The sequence below is a fragment of the Ornithorhynchus anatinus genome, chromosome 7 (assembly GCF_004115215.2).
Source record: "Ornithorhynchus anatinus isolate Pmale09 chromosome 7, mOrnAna1.pri.v4, whole genome shotgun sequence".
NCBI classification, from domain to species: domain Eukaryota; kingdom Metazoa; phylum Chordata; class Mammalia; order Monotremata; family Ornithorhynchidae; genus Ornithorhynchus; species Ornithorhynchus anatinus.
This window is the reverse complement of record NC_041734.1, coordinates 74,991,937-75,011,004: the sequence shown is the minus strand read 5'-3', so window position 1 is coordinate 75,011,004 and position 19,068 is coordinate 74,991,937. Positions and strand designations below refer to the sequence as shown.

The following is a 19,068-nucleotide window of genomic DNA, read 5'->3' as shown; positions in this document are numbered from 1 at the left end:
AACATTAGTATGATGCTGCCAAGGAGGCTCCGCGGCCCCTTTAAGGAGGGGGGGGCGGGGGGGCCGCCCAGCACCGCACCGGGAGGGAAGGGAGTCAGCCGGGGCCGCCGCAAAACTTTCCCTCCCAAGTCCCGGCCCGCTGGGCGGATCGATCGCTCGATCGATCGCTATCGATCGGGGGGGCAAAGGACCGGCGGCCGCTGGGCGGGGGCCCCGCGCTGCACCGAGCCCCCCTGGCCAGAGGGGGCGCTGGAGGGAGCCGCCCCCGGGCCCCCCCCCCCCCCCCCCCCCGCCGCTCCCCGGGCAACGGGCGCGTCCACTGCGGAGCCGCGGGGGGGGGAGGCCGGCAGGCCGGCCGGCGGGGGCCACCGAGGAGAGCGGAGCGAACCAGGGGTCCGGCCGGCCGGGGGGAGGCTGCCCGCCGGGCCCGGACACCTGCTCCGCGCCCACACCGCCCACCATGAAAGTCACCGTCTGCTTCGGGAGGACGGGCATCGTGGTGCCCTGCAAGGAGGGCCGCCTCCGCGTCCGGGAGCTCACCCAGCAGGCTCTCCAGCGCTACCTTCGCACCAGGGACACGGTGAGCACCGCTCTGCACCCCTCTGCACTCCTCTACATCTCCCTACACTCCTCTGTACTGTCCCGTACCTCCCTACACTCCTCTGCACCCCCTGAACCCCCTTGTAACCCTCTGCACCCCCCTACACTCCTCTGCACCTCCCTGCACTCCCCTGCACCCCTCTCCACCCCCCTACACTCCTCTGCACCCCCCTACACTCCTCTGCACCTCCCAGCACCAACCTACACTTCTCTGCACCCGCCTACACCCCCCTGCACCCCCCCTGCACTCCTCTTCACCTCCCTGCACCTCCCTGCACTTCTCTGCACCCGTCTGCACCTCCCTGCCCTCTCCTGCACCCCAGGGCAGGCCAGGGATCCTGCCCGGGGGCAGAGGACGCCTCCGGGCCCCGGGGGGTGCCGCCCGGCCGCCCTGGAGGGCTCGGATTCCTGGGTCCTATCCAGCCCGGTCCAGGGGCCACCACGCTTTTTTATTTTCGATAGTATTTGTTAAACTCTTACTATGTGCAAAACACAGTTCTGTGCGCTGGGGGGGATACGAGGTGATCAGGTTGCCCCACGTGGGGCTCACAGTCTTGATCCCCATTTTCCAGATGAAGTCAGTCGAGGTCCGGAGAAGTTAAGTGACTTGCCCAAAGTCACGCAGGTGACAAGCGTTGGGTCCGGTATTAGAACCAGTGACCTTTGACTCTCAAACCCGGGCTCTTTCCACTGAGCCAAGCTGCTTCTCATGTTTTCCTTCCTGCCCTCCAAGCCCCTGACAACTTGCCCGGTGCCCGGCCTCGTCCGAACAGCTTGGATACGGCGCTTTTGCGGCGCATCCGGATGGCCTAACGCTCCCATCCACGTGGCCTAAAATGGGGTCTCTGATAATAGTGATAATTAGCGTAATAATAACGATGATGATATTTGTTAGGTGTGCCAAGCAGTCTTCTAAGCGTTGGAGGAGATGCAAGTTGATCAGGTTGTCCCGTGTGGGGTCACAGTCTTCATCCCCATTTTACAGGTGGGGGAACTGAGGCCCAGAGAAGTGAAGTATCTGGCCCAAAGTCACACAGCCAACAATTGGTGGAGTAGGGATTAGAACCCATGACCTCTGACTCCCAAGCCTGGGCTCTTTCCACTAAGCCACGCTGATATAGGTGAAACACCTACTTACCGTGTGCCAGCCACTCTAGTAAGTGTTGGGATGGATACAAGGAAATGAGGTTGGACACAGTCCCTGTCCCCATGGGACTCACACTCATTTGACAGATGAGGTCACTGAGGCCCAGAGAAGTGAAATGACTTGCCCAAGGTCACACGGCAGACAAGTGGCGGAATTGGGATTAGAACCCTTGACCTTCTGACCCCAGTATGCCATGCTGCTTCTCCATGTGCAGGGTGGTAGGTACACAGAGAAGCAGTGTGGCCCACTGGATGATGATAGTAATAATGATGGCATTTGTTAAGCGCTTACTATGTGCTAAGCATGCTTCTAAGCACTGGGGTAGGTACAAGGTAATCAGGTTGTCCCACTTGAGGCCCACAGTCTTAATCCCCATTTTACAGATGCGGTAACTGAAGCATAGAGAAGTTAAGTAATAATAATAATAATGTTGGTATTTGTTAAGCGCTTACTATGTGCCGAGCACTGTTCTAAGCGCTAGGGTAGACAGAGGGGAATCAGGTTGTCCCACGTGGGGCTCACAGTCTTAATCCCCATTTTACAGATGAGGGAACTGAGGCACCGAGAAGTTAAGTGACTTGCCCAAAGTCACACAGCTGACAAGTGGCCGAGCCAGGATTCGAACCCATGACCTCTGACTCCAAAGCCCGGGCTCTTTCCACTGAGCTACGCTGCTCCTCTGTGACTTGTCCAAAGTCACAGATCTGATAAGGGGCAGAGCTGGGATTAGAACCCATGACCTTTGACTCCCAAACCCGGGCTCTTTCCACTAAGCCACGCTGCTTCTCACAGATAGTGCACAGTTGTGGGAGCCAGAAGGATCCGGGTTCCAATACCAGCCCTCCCACTTATCTGCTGTATGACCTTGGGCAGGTGCTTTCACTTCTCCATGCCTCAGTTACCACATCTGTACAATAAGGATTAAGACTCTGAGCCCTCTGCGGGATATGACCAACCTGATTAGCTTCTATCCACCCCAGTGCTTAGTACAGTGCCTGGCTAAAGCACTTAACAGATAGCATTAAAAAAATAGATCAACTTGAGAAGAATTGATGTTTGCCATCATCCTCTTCACCCTCCCTCCCCCCCACCCCGGGCTTCTTGGAGCTGGGAAGAGGTCAGACTGCTGGAACCATTTTCCAACCAACTGATATTTAAGTCCTTACTATGTGCCAGGCACTGTACTAAGCACTGGGGTGGATACAAGCAAAGTGGTTGGATGCAGTCCCGTCCAATGTGGGGCTCAAGTCTCAATCCCCGTTTCACAGATGAGGTTACTGAGGCCCAGAGTCGTTTCACTTTTCAGTAGACAAGCCGTGGAGGTGAGATTAGAACCCATGACCTACTGATGTGTAGGCTCCTGGCTCTATCCGGTATGTCGTGCTGCTTCTCCAAACTAGATAACCAGCCCCTTCCTCAGCTGGCTGTCAGCACCTGGCAGAGTGTGTGGTTGGTTAACTGCCCTCCTGCTGTGATGTGAGAGAAAATGCTCAAACTAATGAAGACATCACGTGGGGAATTTCTTCTTTAAGGTAACACGCCAAACTAGTTTCAAGTAGTTAGAATAGTCATCTACTTAGACTGCGTTCCAATTACTGTGTACAAGCTGATCAACTTATATCAGAACAGTGCTCAGTACTTAGAAGAGTGCTCGACACATAGTAAGCGCTTGACAAATACCATCATTATTATTATTATATCCACCCCAGCTCTTAGAACAGTATTTGACACATGGTAAGTGCTTAACAAATTCCAGAAAAATCAAAGTTTTGTTTTTTTTTTAACAAGGACTAAAGCTAAATTGCAGAATCTAAGTGTTGGCCTGCCAGGGGTGGCCTAGTCCCAGGATTGAAAAGCCTCAAATCAAAAACACAGTGTGGCCAGGAGTCACAGATTGGAAACATTTCCTTCAGCTGGAAGAGCAAGCAGTCCCTCCTGATCTGTGGGGGGTGGGGAACAGGGTGAGCTGTGATAGTGAACAAGGGCTGGGGCTGGGTGCTTGCTCTTTTCTCTTCTCTTGTCCCCTGCCCCGTCCCCTTTTTCTCCCCCAACCCCATCCCAGATGTGGGAGGGGTGCTATGCCGCCAGAAGGCCTGAGTCCCTGGCACTCTACACTGGGCCACCATTACTGTGAAGTGAAATGAACTAATAAAGTCTATGTGTGCAAACCACAAAGCGATTGAAGAGCTGCTGGTGGCTAAAGAGTCCCAGTTAGGCCACCCTTGGCCTACGTTCATTAGAATTGCTTAAAGGCCTTGCTTAAAGAGTTCTTATGAATTAAACTTCCCTTTTTCTGACTACACCTGCACATCCCATCCCTTCGTACCTTATTAAAACACTTGCCCCTCCCTTCTTCCCTCCCTAACCACCACCTCCAACTGTTGGCTCTCCAGTGGCTTCTTCCCCACTGCTTTCAAACACCCCCTAAGAAAACCTCCCTTGACCCACAGCTCCCTCCAGTTATCACCCTTTTTCCCTCCTACCATTTCTCTCCAGACTCCTTGAGCGAGTTATCTACACCACTGCCTCAAGTTCTTCTCCAATTCTCACCTCGACCCTCTCCAATCTGGCTTCCATTCCCTTTACTCCACAGACTGCCCTCTCAAAGGTCACCAGTGATCTCCTTCTTGCCACATCCAATGGCCTCTACTCCATCCTAATCCTTCTCTACCTCTCAGCTGCCTTTGACACTGTAGACCACCCCCTTTTCCTTGAAATATTATCCACCCTTGGCTTCACTGACACTTTCCCCCCGGTTCTCCTCCTATCTCTCATTCTGCTCATTCTTCTCAGACTGCTCATTCTGTCTCTTCCGTGGGCTCCTCTTCTGCCTCCTATCCCCTAACTGGGGTGGGGTAGGGTGGTCCCTCAAGGTTCAGTTCTGGATTCCCTGCTATTCTACTTCTACACCCACTCTCTGGGAGAACTCATGCACTCACATGGTTTCAACTGCCTCATCTTTGCAGGTGATTCTTAAACCTACATCTCCAACCCTGATCTCTCTCCTTTTCTTCAGTCTTGCATTGCCTTCTGCCTTCAAGACGTTTCTACTTGGATGTCCTGTCGTCACCTCAAACCTAATGTATCCAAAACAGAGCATCATATCTTCTCACCCAAATCCTGAGTTTCTCATCACTGGAGACGACCACCACTATCCTTCCTATCCCACAAGCCCTTAACCTTGGCATTATTCTTGATTCCTCTCTGTCTCATTCATCCCTCATATTCATTCCATCACTAAATCCTGTCTGTTCCACCTTCACAGCATCGCTAAAATCCTCCCTTTCCTCTCCATCCAAACAGCTACCCTGTTAATCCAAGCACTTATCCTGTCCCGCCTTGAGTAGTGCATCAGCCTCCTTGCTGACTTTCCTGCCTCTTGTCTCTCTGCACTCCAGTCCATTCTTTACTCTGCTGCCCGGATCACTTTTCTGTAAAAATGTTTGGTCCATGTTTCTCCACTTCTCAAGGACCTCCACTGGTTGCTCATCCACCTCTGCATCAAACTCCGTACATTTTGGCTTTAAAGTACTCAATCCTCTTGTCCCCTCCTACCTCACCTTGCTAACTCTCCTACTGCAGCCCAGCCCATAAACTACGCTCCTGTAATACCAACCTCCTCCCTGTACCTCGATCTCATCTATCTCGCTGCCAAACTTTCTCCCAGGTCTTACCACTGTCCTGGAACGCCCTTCCTCTTCATATCTGACAGACAATTTATCTCCCTCCACCCCGCACCGACCCCTCAAAGACTTATTGAAGGCACATCTCCTCCAAGAGACCTTCTCTGATTAATTCCTCTTTTCCTTTTCTTCCACTCCCTTCCCAGCCCCACAGCACTTATATACATATCCATAATTTATATTAATGTCTGTCTTCCCCTCTAAACTGTAATCTCATTGTGGGTCGGGAATGTGTCTGTTATAGTGTACTTTCCCAAGTGCTTAGCACAGTGCTCTGCACACAGTAAGCACTCAATAAATGCAATCAAATCAAATGAGGCTTAAATGAAGGTTCAAGTTCTCATTTGCTCATTTGGTCATATTTACTGGGCACTTACTGTGTGTAGAGCACTGTTCTAAGCACTTGGAAAGTACAATTCATCAACAAAGAGAGACAATCCCTGCCCACAACAGCCTCACAGTCTAGAAGGGGGAGACAAACATCGAAACAAGTAATCAGACATCAATGGCATCAATATAAATAAATAGACTTATAGATATATACGCACCATTAATAGAATTATAAATGCACACCAGTTCATTCAGTTGCATTAATTGAGCACTTACTGTGTGCACATATATGCACACAAGTGCCTTGGGGTGGGAAGGGGGTAATAATCATAATAATGATGGCATTTGTTAAGTGCTTACTATGTGCCAAGCACTGTTCTAAGCACTGGGGGGGGGATACAAGGTGATCAGTTTGTCCCATGTGGGGCTCACAGTCTTAATCCCCATTTTCCAGATGAGGTAACTGAGGCTCAGAGAAGTTAAGTGACTTGCCCAAAGACACACAGCTGACAAGTGGCAGAGCAGGGTAGAGCAAAGGGAGCAAGTGGGGGCGATGGGGAGGGGGAGCAGATGAAAAGAGGGGCTTAGTTTGGGAAGTCCTGGAGGAGGTGAGCTCTCAGTAGGGCTTTGAAGGGGGGAAGTGTGCTAATTTGGCAGATGTGAGGAGGGAGGGCATTCCAGGCCAGAGGTGGGATGTGGGCCAGGGGTTGACGGCAGGACAGGTGAGAACAAGGCACAATGAGAAGGTTAGCAGCAGAGGAGCAGAATGTGTGGGCTGGGATGTAGAAGGAGAGAAGGGAGTTGAAGTAGGAGGGACCAAGGGGATGGACAGTTTTGAAGTCAGTAGTGAGTTTTTCCTGATGATCTTATCAAACACTGCAGAGCATATATTCTGAAGCACTAGTGCTTATCACCTTCCATGCATGTGTGTGTGTGTGCTCGTGTGTTGAGGGGGCTTGCCCAGAAAATTACTAATTCTTCAAATTCCTTCAGACTACTAAGAATATGTAAGAAACTTACCAACAGTGTTATTAATAATGATGATTTTTATGTATCCATCATGTGTTATGCACATGGTAGGCTGTTGTATGGAGAACTCTACTAGTGGCTTGGAGTCATACTGTAGAAGTGAATGACATGATTCCTGTCTAGGGTGGCCACTGAAGATTCTTGCAGATGTGGGCAGAGATCACATCTACCAACTCTGTTGGATTGTACTTTCCCAAGCACTGAATGCACAGTAAATACCACTGATTGATAAGATACATGGGATGTTTCACACTGGACACACAGTGTAACGTCACACGATTCCGATTCTGCCCACACTTAGTGTGTCTTTGGTGGGGAACCCCTGATCCCCTTCTTTCTCTTTCCTCCCTCACCCCAAGCCCCAGCTTGGACCTTTCCCTTCTTAGATCCCTATTAACACAGGTGTCATGCCTGTGTGCTGCACAACTTGGCAGGAATTGTGGCACAAGGAAGATGAGTACTTTTAAACAAAAATTCAAGACCAGAAGATATTCAGCTGAAAACCAGGCTGTCTGATGTCAGATTGAACACTGATCTCCCTATTCCTGCCCTCAAGGAACATCCAAATTAATGACAGAGATAAGCAGATGAAGATATTCAAGTGTGTGTGTATGTGTGTAGAGAACAGGCAGAACTGATAAACTCAGCAATTAAATTATTTAGTCACAAATAAGTGGCAGGTGTACAGACGAATGCCAAGGAGGCTAATGGGTGGCAGAGCCAGCAAGCTGAGGGATAAAATAGAAAAAAAAGCTGGCATTTCATTCATTCAGTAGTATTTATTGAGCGCTTACTGGGTGCAGAGCACTATACTAAGCGCTTGGAAAGTACAGTTCAGCAATGGAGACAATCCCTGCCCACACTGGGCTTCATTTCTTATAATGCTCTCACTTTGTGACAGTGCTCTGGTTTTGTGGTGTCTACTTTGGGGCTGCTGGGTGTAGACGGCCACTGCACACCTTGCCCTGCCCCTGTGTACACAGTCACTGTGGTTAGGACTGAAGTTACTTCACAAATAACTACGGTGTTCTATGATCTTATAACATGTTTCCAAAGCTACTGTTGTTAGTTTAGAGAAAAAACTTAGTAAGGCAGTGGGGTTCACTAAGTTCAGGTGCAATATTCACTCACTAGAGTTTAAGCTTGGCAGTCAAATTAGGTGTGCTGAATTAACTCAGGCGACTGCCAAATCACTGAACGCAAAGCTCTAAGCATTTACGTTTTGGGTTTTTTTGAATGTGTGCCTATGTTAATATGTTTCTTTTGGGCATATATTGCCATTACTATTTGATCATCTAAGTTAGTGTTTATGTTTTATCATTTTCAAAATACGTCTTTATCACTTTGTTCAAGGTTTTGGATCTTGAAACACATTAGTGCACTTGATTTCCTTAATACTCTAATTGCATGGAATGAATTGAGAGCCTCCAACCAGAGTTTTTTCAAAATACTGTATTTTTGAATCCTAACATACATGGCCATTGTGCTTAGTTGTTCTGAAACCCAGAGGTTACTTTCTTGATGACTCTCACCTTCAGGAAAACTTGCAGAAGGGTATGCTTGCCTTAACCCTCCTCCCTTTACCTCACTAATCTCTTACTACAACCCAGCCCCCACTCTTGGTTGCTTTAGCACCAGCCTACTCACTGGACCTCGATCTCGCCACCAACCCTTTGCCCACGTCCTCCCTCTGGCTTGGAACTCTCTGCCGCTTCACATCCAACAGAGCGCTCCTCTTCCATTTTCAAAGCCGTACTAAAATCATCTTCCTTTCATGAGGCCTTCCCTGACTTGACCTGCCCCTCTGACTTGCCTGCCTACTCAGATCTGTACCCCTTTAGCACTTCACTACCCGCCTCAGGGCACTTAGGTTCAAATCCTTATATGCAGCCATTGTCCCTCTTTTGTAATTAATTTTAATGTGTATCCCTCCCTTTAGATTGTAAGCTTTTTGTGGTCAGCTATCATGTCTACCAACTCATATTTTTCTCTCCCAAGCTCTCAGTAGAGTGTCCTGCATATAGTAAATGCTTAATACATACTGTTGATTAACCAATAGTATGGGTATACTTTATGTCTCATCCCGTTCTATCCAGATAGGCATATTCAGGTTGAAGAAACATGGCCTAGAAGAAAGAGCATGGGCCTGCGAGTCAGAGGATCTAGTTTCTAATCCTGGCTTTGCCACTTCAATTAATTGTATTTATTAATAATAATAATGATAATGGTATTTGTTAAGCACTTACTATGTGCCAAGCACTGTTCTAAGTGCTGAGCATGATAATATTTGAGCGCTTACTATATGCCAGGCATTATGGAGCACTTACTGTGTCCAGACAACTATACTAAGGGTTTGGGAGATCAGCAGCATTGCCTAGTGGATAGAGCACAAGCCCCGGGAGTCACCAGACCCTGGGTTCTTATCCTGACTCTGCCACTTATCTGCTTTGTGTCCATGGGCAAGTCATTTAACTTCTCTATGTCTCAGTTACCTCATCTGGATAATGGGGATTAAGACTGTGAGCCCCATGTGGGACAGGGACTGTGTCCAACCTGATTAGGCTGTATAATAATAATGTTGGTATTTGTTAAGCGCTTACTATGTGCAAAGCACTGTTCTAAGCGCTGGGGTAGATACAGGGTAATCAGGTTGTCCCACGTGAGGCTCGCAGTTAATCCCCATTTTACAAATGAGGGAACTGAGGCCCAGAGAAGTGAAGTGACTTGCCCACAGTCACACAGCTGACAAGTGGCAGAGCCAGGTTTCGAACCCATGATCTCTGACTCCCAAGCCCAGGCTCTTTCCACTGAGCCACGCTGCTTCTCTACCCTACCCTATCTACCCTACCCAAGTGCTTAATACAGACTTAATAGCACTTATCTACCCTAGCGCGTAATACAGTGTCTGGCACATAGTGAGTGCTTAACAAATGCCACAATTATTATTATTGTGGTTATTATTGTTATCACAGTGTAACAGAGTGGGTAGACATGCTCCCTGCCCATAGTGAGCACTTGCTGTATGACCATGGATATCAGTTAACTTTTCTGTGCCTCAGTTTCCTCATCTCTAAAACAGTGATAATGTCTGCCTGTTCTCCCTCAGACTGTGAGCCCCTTTTGGGGCAGGGAATGTACCTGACATGTTGATCTTGTTTCTATGCAAGCACTTCATACAGTACTGTGGCACATAGTAAGCATTTAATATATTCTATTCTTCTTATTGTTAACACTGACTAATTTCCTAACCATGTTCTATCCAAAGCGCAGGGTGAAAAATGTGTTATGTGAGAGAGTGAATCGCTAGCTGTATTTTTTTTGGAGGTTGCGTTCTTGCAAAACTTGCTAAGGAAAACTTTCTTTAATGCCCACCTGTTCTGTTGCTGTTCACAGTATTTTACTGACACAGTGGCTCCCTAAATCCAAATAGGATTTGATTTTTGGACTCAAATGATCTACTTCTGCGATATTGTGCTAACCACGTGAAAATGTATATTATGGCAGAGCTGAGGATATTCAGATCTCTTTTCCGAAAGAGATTATTGGTTTATAAATGGGGGAGGTGCAGGCATATAGATGATCAATAAATGTCAACAGAGAAATCAAATTATATTTCAGGGTGTTTTTTGTTTTAAGAACTTCCCTCCCAGATTATTTTCTATCTTATTTTGAAATAAACATTAGAGAGGAATTTTGTTATATTGACCCTCCATCTCTCAGCCAAATTTGCACCTGAAAGTCCAGAAGTCTGTAATTCAGGGCCCTTAGAAAATTCCTATTAGGAAAAACAAAAGCATGTGTGAGTGCTTTTATATTTTTATTTCTTCATACAGCATAGATACAATCCCACTTAAACGATTTCTGAATGTATTATGTGGCCGTAAGGTTTGAAATACACCATCAATGGTAGTTAGTTGATTGTATGGAGCAGCTAAATACAGGTACGGTAGAAGTAAATGGAGTGTTGTATTCTACTCTGTTACAGTAGTGGGATTTGAACTCAGAAAACTTTGGAAGATAGATTACTGATAGATAAAGCAAATGGTATTGAATATTTTGGTTAGATGTTGAATTCATTTTCAAATGTAAGGTGCATAATATACAAGTTAAGCTCTGAAACCTTTGCATATTTAAAAGATTGTAAGGAAGTTGGGCCATGGAGCGTCAAGGTTTAGCGAATAGGAATAGGCAGGAAATCGGGCAGATGATTTATCTAAGGTAATAAGTCATAAAAAAAAATTAACTAGGTTACTGGTATTAAAGGTGTTGTAGATGTATTGGAAAATGGCTATAATTTACCATATCAGCACAAAACAAGGTAAATTCATTGATTAGTTCTATAATAGTTGCATGTCATTAACTTTTTGTGCTTTACCAACTACTGAGGTTTGACATTTAAAGGTCACCTGGAGGTCATAAAATCCTGTTTTTCAGACTCTTAAATCTCAGCTTTGACATTGATTTTCTTTCATAAATCTATTTATTTTAATTTTCTTGTGAACGGACTTTTTGTAAATACAGGCCCTTTATTTAATAGGCACAGGCATACCCCTGTATTCTTCTGTAATCTATTCCTCAGTAATGTCGGTGTGCTGTGAGCTGTGTGAACTGTAGCACTGTGGGATGTGTTTTCCCATAGGCTGATATAATTGGTTAGTTTTCCCTTTGCTGACACGATGACTGAGTCCTACAGGTTAATTAAAAAGAGCAGTAGAGGTTCTCCCATCACCCTTCTTTTCTGTGGTCATTATTGCTGAGGACTTTTCTGACCCCATCCCCCTTATGACATGGAACACGGAGTAGTGGATAGAAGACCGGCCTGGGAGTCGGAAGGTTGTGGCTTCTAATCCCAGCCCCACCACTTGTCTGCTCTGTGTCCTTGGTCAAATCACTTCACTTCTTTGGGCCTCATCTGTAAAATGGAGATTGAGACCGTGAGCCCCATGTGGGATAGGGACTGTGTCAACCCAGTTTACTTGTATCACCCCAGCATTTAGTATAGTGCCTGGCACGTAGTAAGCACTTAACAAATATCACAGTTATTATTATTATTGTTATTGCATCCCTCTCTCCCCAGCTCCTCTCTCTTTGCTCCCAGGGTCCCCATCCGAAGGGTCGGACACCTGAGTCCCACACCTCGAGCTGTTTTGGGAGTGACTGCTTTGCTGCTCTCTCTTGGTTCCGACCTCTATCCCCCAGTGATCTGGGTTCCAGTGACTTCCTGTTTCAAACTCCAGTCTTTTAGAGCAGTCCCCAACATCTCCTCATCCCTCATTTATCTCCTCTTCCTCCCCACCTGAGGTGTCAGGGATTAACTGGAGCCACCACACGTGCCAGCTACAGACCCACCGGCTGCGAGTGACAACAGTGCATTGTCAGTAAAGCACGTCTTTTTAGATTTTTTTTCCAAAAAGTAAGTGATTGGAGTGAGGCAGTTGTGGAGATTCTGAGTTCAGGGTGTGAGGATGGAGAGGAGAATATCTATAGTGGGGGGGTTCCTTGTGAGCAGGGAACATGTCTACCAACTCTGTAGCATACTCTCCCATGTGTTTACTACAGTACTCTTGTACCCAGTAAGCCCTCAGTAAATATGATTGATTGAACTAAGTGGTTCTGTCCATACAAGGAAGGGGTGGGAAGGGAATTGATTTTTTGGCAGTGATTGGATGTAGTACAAGTGTGTGTTTGGGGCTTTTGGATCCTAGGCTACATCAGCAATTAGTGCATGATGTATCTTTGTGGCTTAGTGAAAAAAGCCTGGGCTTGGGAGTCAGAGGTCACAGGTTCTAATCCTGGCTTCACCACTTGCCAGCTGTGTGACTTTGGGCAGGTCAACTTCACTTCTCTGTACCTCAGCTACCTCATCTGTAAAACAGGAATTAAGACTGAGAGCCCCACATGGGACAGCCTGATTCCCTTGTATCTACCCCAGAACTTAGAACAGTACTTGACGCATAGTAATCGCTTAACAAATACCAGCATTATTATTATTATATCATGGATTGCAGTCCTGCAGAATCCAGGATTTGCCTGCACCAGAAAATTGAAAGAATTCTTTAAGAAGTACTGTGTTTTTGTTGTCCAGGCCTCTAAACGGTAGCTCCTTGTCAGGAGGGAACGTGTCTTCCAGCTCTGTTGAATTACTCTCCCAAGCACTTAGAGCAATGTTCTGCACACAGTAAATGCTCAATAAGTGTCATCGACTTTTAATTGTTTTGTGCTTTGGAGATTCAGGGAAATGGATAGGGTAGATAAATTAAAAAAAAAGATAAATTCTGATTTCGGTTCAACTAAGCGAAATTTATGGAAATAGTTTCCTTTAAAGGAATTAGACTTTAAGGAGTAAACTTTTCTGTTAAAGCAGAATTTATTTAGTGCTAAAATGTATAAAAAGAATCGCAATCTATTTCATTAGGTCATCCAGTGTTTTTGATTTTTGCAGAAAATCCAGTGTTGGCTAATGTGCAAGTTGTGCTGTTTTTCTACTCAAATGTAGAGGATTAATGTCTCATTTTGTAAATACCTTAATTCAGATTGTATCCCTTAAGTTTCTATTTTCATAGCTTGTTATTTATAAAAGCGCCTCTTATTTTGAACACAATTCAGTATATTAGCTATTTTTCATTGACGTGGGAATAAATTTTTTAACTTATTTTGTAAAGGTCTATGGAATAAGCAGGCTTTACATCTGGTTTCCAGTTTAGATATTTTTCTATAGTTTGTCATGTCCAGAACATTGTAGGCCATGAGAAGTAACTGGAAGTAGGAGCTCCCTGTGGGCAGGGTATGTGTCCATCAATTCTGTTACGTTATATTCTCCCAAGTGCTTAAAGCAATGCTCTGCACATGGTAAGCACTCAAAGAATATGATTGATTGATAAGAGGAAGAATTAGTAAACGATGGGGCCTTAGATCATTCTGGAATTTCATAATCAGGTTATAGAAAGACTGAAGGTAGAATTTTAAGGTTTCATAATCAGTAGGATGCTGAATAAAGCTTAGTTGTTTTGGACATGAGCAGCACAGGAGAACCTTAAGAGAAGAGCCAAAAAACTTTGGTATTTGAAGAATGTAGAGAACAATTTGAAAGCCAGCCAAAGATAAGACCAGGAGAGGGTGAGAATTTAGGCGGGAGATAAAGATCCCAAGATTTCAAAAGTTTAGGGAACCTTCATTATGACTTACTGGTGTAGATGTCTGATACCTTTATCCTGAACTTGGGTCCTCAGACCCCTGTCTTCACCCCTGTTCCTGCTCCTCTCCCGGTCATTGCTTCTGCTTCTGACACGTCCCTACCACTTCTGCTTCCTTAACAGCTGGACTCTTCCCACACTTTGTCCCCAGTGCTAAGCTCGTTATGGGCTGGGAACATGTCTGCCAACGCTGTTGAAGAATATTCTTTCATTCATTCACTTGTATTTATTGAGCGTTTACTGTATGCAGAGCACTGTAATAATAATGATGGTGTTTAAGTGTTTACTAATCCTGGGTTCTAATCCCGGCTCCACCACTTGTCAGCTATGTGACTGTGGGCAAGTCACTTCACTTCACTTCTCTGGGCCTCAGTTACCTCATCTGTAAAATGGGGATTAAGACTGTGAGCCCCATGTGGGACAACCTGATTCCCCCGTGTCTACCCCAGCGCTTAAAACAGTGCTCTGCACATGGTAAGCACTTAACAAATACCAATATTATTATTATTATTATTGTTATTAACATGTCCAAGGTCACATAGACATGCGGCGGAGTCGGGATTAGAACCCATGACCTCTCACTCCCAAGCCCGTGATCTTTCCACTAAGTCACACTGGTTCTGTACTAAGTGCTTGGAAAGTACAATAAAGCAATAAAAAGAGACAATCCCTGCTCCCACACCGGGTTTATAGTTTAGAAGGCAGGCTACCCTTCCAGGCGTTTAGTACAGTGCTCTGCGCATAGTAAGTACTCAGTAAATACCACTTATTGATTGATTCCCCCAATCCAGGGAAAGACAGCGATCAAACCTCCTTCTTCCTCAGTTAATAATATTAATAACAATGATAGTAATTGTGGTATCAATGAGCAGTCAGTCACATTTATTGAGTGCTTACCGTGTGCAGAGGACTGTACTAAGCACCGGGGAGAGTACAGTATAACAATATAACAGACACATTTGCTGCCCAGAATGAGCTTACAGTCTAGAGGGGGAGGCAGACATTAATATAAATAAATGAATTACAGATAGGTACATAAGTGCTGTGGGGCTGGGAAGGGAGTTGAATTAAGGGAGCAAGTCAGGGTGGCACGGAAGGGAGCTGAAGAAAAGAACAAGAGGGCTCAGTCAGGGAAGGCCTCTTGGAGGAGATGTGCCTTCAATAAGGCTTTGAAGGGTGTGGGCATAGTAATTGTCTGTCAGATATGAGGCGGGAGGGCGTTCGAGACCAGAGGCAAGATGTGGACGAGGGGTTCGTGGTGAGATAGGAGAGAGATGTACAGTGAGAAGATTGGCATTAGAGGAACAGGTTGGGTTGGAGTACTTTAAAGCCAATGGTTAGTGGTTTCTGTTTGATGAACGAAGCACCAACTGTGTGCCAAGCATTGAACTAAATGCTGGAGTAGAGACAAGATAAGCAGGTGGCACAGAGGACCGGTTTCTTGTAGGGCTCCCAGTCAAGAGAGCAAGAAGCTTGTGGGGAGGAATCCCATGGCTGTGATGGGGCAGAGGCCGTTCCTGAGCAGGCCCCTACTTAGCATTTGTAATCTCTTAGTTAATGTGAATTCCTGATTGAAAATTAACTTTTTCTCCCTAGGTAGGGAACGTCTAGAGAAATTACAGTAGGTAATTCTGTAGAAGCCAGCTCTAATCCAAGGGTATCATGGAGCTCCGCAACTCATCCCTAAGATCTGTCCACCCTGTCCATTTCTCCCCTGCAACTCCTATTTTGACTGATCCTTCAGACATGTTGTTTCTGGATCCTCCAGCATGAGTCCTGTAGATCGCTTCAACTAGCAAAATTTGAAATGCATCGATGATAGTCCAAACCGTATCCTGAGATGAAACCTTCTGTTGCTTCTAGACTGTAAACTTCTTGTGGGCAGAGAGCTTGTCTCTGTTATATGGTACTCTCTCAAGAACGTAGTACAGTGTTCTGCACACAATGAGTGCTCAATAAATACTATTGATTGATTCATTTTCCTCTGATCCTCTCCCTGACCCCCATCGGCACACATTTTAAATCTCCCCAGTAGTCAAAGAATGGGCTAGTGAATGATATGGTCTAAGATCTCAGAAAAATTGTAGTTCAGTAGAGGAGAAGCAGACAACCAACTCTGAAATTTTTACATTGAAGAGAGTGGCAGTGACTGTGCATTGTGTTGGCTTGTAGGTGAATAGATAGGGGTTTCTCTTTATCTATAATCTTTGTCGAGGCTTCTATTCTGTAATTTATTATAATGCCTAACTCCTCCTGCTAGATTATAAACTCTTCCAGTCAGAGATCAAGTTTACTAACTCTCTTGTATTCACTCAGGCACTTAACAGTTCTCTATATAGGGTAAGCACTCAGTAAAATCTATCAGTTGTTAATATTGTTGGTCAGTCTACTTGGTTAATATAAGTCTGTTTAAACAGAAGAGAAACCATAGTAATGATGAACTGTGGTATTTGTCAAGTGATTCTCTAATGCCAAGCACTGTACCTAGCGCTTGGGTAAGTGCAAAATAATCCCGTTGGACATAGTTGCTGTCCCCTAGGGGGCTCATAGTCTAAGAGAGAAGGAGAACAAGTATTTAATCCCCATTTTACAGAAGAGGAAAGTGAGGCCCAGAGTAGTTAAGTGATTTGCCCAAGGTCACACAGCAGGTAAGTGGCAGAGCTGGGATTAGAAGCCAGGTCCTTTGACTCCCAGGCCTGTGTTCTTTCCACTATACCCCACTGCTTCCCAAGAAGGGTTCTTTTGCTGTCTGGAGGAATAAATCATCTCTTTATACTGTGCTCCCTTTGTAGTCTACAGTGTGGTTAAAAGGACTTTTAAGTGAAATATTGGCTCCTACCACGGTGTCTACAAATAGTAAATGTATTCTTGAGAAAGTGAAAATAGGGAAATTTTTAGTTTCTCAGTGGCCATGTCTGCAGTAGGGCAAGGCACATTTCTTTGCTGACCTCTCTTATGACCTCTCTGAAACAAATCTGTCCCTCAGTGGCAAACCAGTGAAGATCAAGATATTTCTGGAGCAATGAACCACTAGGCTTGCCCCAGAAATCCTGATGCCTGCCTGACGTGTGATGCCAGCATTTCCAGTTTTTCTGATCTCTGTCTCTTTTCTTCTTACCCTTTTGCTTGAATGTGAAGGGCCCTGCCCTAAGCCCTGAAGAGCTATTATATGTAGCATAGCAGTGGAAATCCTAATGATGTCTTTTTAAGATCGGTTTGTAGGCTATGTATTTTACTATTCCAAACTTCATTGGTGGGTTTTGCCATTTGATCTTTCAGCCTTTCACCGTGATATTAGCCAGTGCATGAAAGCACTTTACATGCCTCATTCTTTTCCTTTGCTCACCCACCACCTCAATTTCCCTCAAATAGGGACTGTCAGATCTCATAACCTTATGTCTTCCTCAGTGCTCAGCACGTAGCAAGCACTTAATAAATGCCATTATACACTTAATGAAAAAGACACTTTGAATTACCTGATGATTAGACAAAGGGTTTTCATTTGGAAAGAGGGTTTGGATGTGTGTAGCTCAGGTGCTCCATTTTAGTAAGGCATGTGTAGCTTAAGTTGTTTTTAGGTTATTTACCAAGAGGACGGGCAAACTTGTTATGTGTGCAATTCTATGGTTTGTGAACATAGCTTTATTATACCATCTTAGTATTTTAGCTGGAGATTTGTATAGAGTTATCTTCAAACTGAAGAAATGCACATTATAGGAACTATAATAAATTCAAGTGGTATTTAAGTGCTTACTATGTGTCAGGCATCTCTAGGATGGATACAAGCTAATCAGGTTGGACACAGTCCCTGGCCTACGTAGGGCTTCACAGTCTTAATCCTCATGGTACAGATGAGGTAATTGAGTCAGAGAGAAGTGAATTGACTTGCCCAAGTCACAGAGCAGACAGGTGGCGGAGCTCGGATTAGAACCCAGGTGCTCTGACTCCCAGACCAGGGCTCTTTCCAGTAGGCCAGGCTGCTTCCTACATGAATCCAGTTGTCCTGTCCTGTTCATGTCATTTCAGAGCATTTGCAATAGAATTGGTGTTTAGGATGAAGCCTTCTGAAATTTTTTTCTTAACCTCCATGAGTTTCTGAAGCTTCTTTTAATTTTGAAGGTGGAGGAAACTTGTGCCGTTTTTACTTACCAATTCTTCTTCTGGCACCACCTGGTTTCTTGAAGGTGTCCCGTGTAAGTACCGAGTCAAGCCTGAACCTGTTTAATTTATGAGACTTGACAAGATCACAGTAATATAAATGTGGTACAGATTTTGAAATAAGATTAATTCAGAAAATGATACCTATTTTCAGAATGAATTCTTTAAGTGAGGGGAAAAGAATGTGGTAGAGTGGAAAACCACTTTCTTGATAATCTTCATAAATTGAAACGGAGGATATATTTATGAATGGAGTTTTCCTTCGACAAGAGCAATTGGAATTTTAGATGATGTGATCTTTTGAAAAAAATCCCCAAACATAAAAAGTGCCAGTACACCTTGGCTTAACATTTTGATCATTATTATGGTATTTATTTAGAACTGTGTGTCACTCTGCTGGGGTAGATACAAGCTAATCAGGTCAAACACAGTCCCTGTCTCACTTGGGACACTCAGTCTAAGTAGGAAGGAACACAGATATTGAATCCCCATCTTACAGAGGAGGGAACAGAAGCACAGTGAAATTGTGTCTTGCCCAAGGTCACACAACAGGCAGATGGTAAGACCAGAATTAGATCCTATGCCAGAGTTCTTTCCGACTAGGCCTTGCTGTTCCAGTCAATATTATTTCTTGTGTGCTTTCTTTATACAGAGTACTGTACTGAAGTGCTTGGGAGGGTTCATTAGAATTAGATTCTTGCCCTCAAGGAGTTTCCATTCCAGTGAGGTGTACGGACAGTAAAATGAATTGCAGATAGGCAGAGGAAGGGGCAGATTATTAAAATGTTGTAGAAGAAGCACTGACAGAATTTGTCGACAGACTGAATATGAAAAAGCAGTGTGGCCTAGTTCATAGAGCATGAGTCTGGGACTCAGAAGGACCTGTATGTATGTATACATACAATATTAATAATATACACATTATACA

The 19,068-nt window shown here is 45.1% G+C and overlaps 1 protein-coding gene across 1 annotated transcript in view; it reads left to right on the top strand.

The window, feature by feature from the left end:
- The first annotated feature begins 339 nt into the window (after nt 1-339).
- Nucleotides 340-19,068, top strand: part of PARD3B (par-3 family cell polarity regulator beta) — a 933,574-nt gene continuing 914,845 nt past the window's right edge. Inside the window, 1 exon segment of the mRNA XM_029068763.2 lies at nt 340-580. Coding sequence (XP_028924596.1) covers nt 461-580 — 120 coding nt within the window. The 5' untranslated portion in view covers nt 340-460.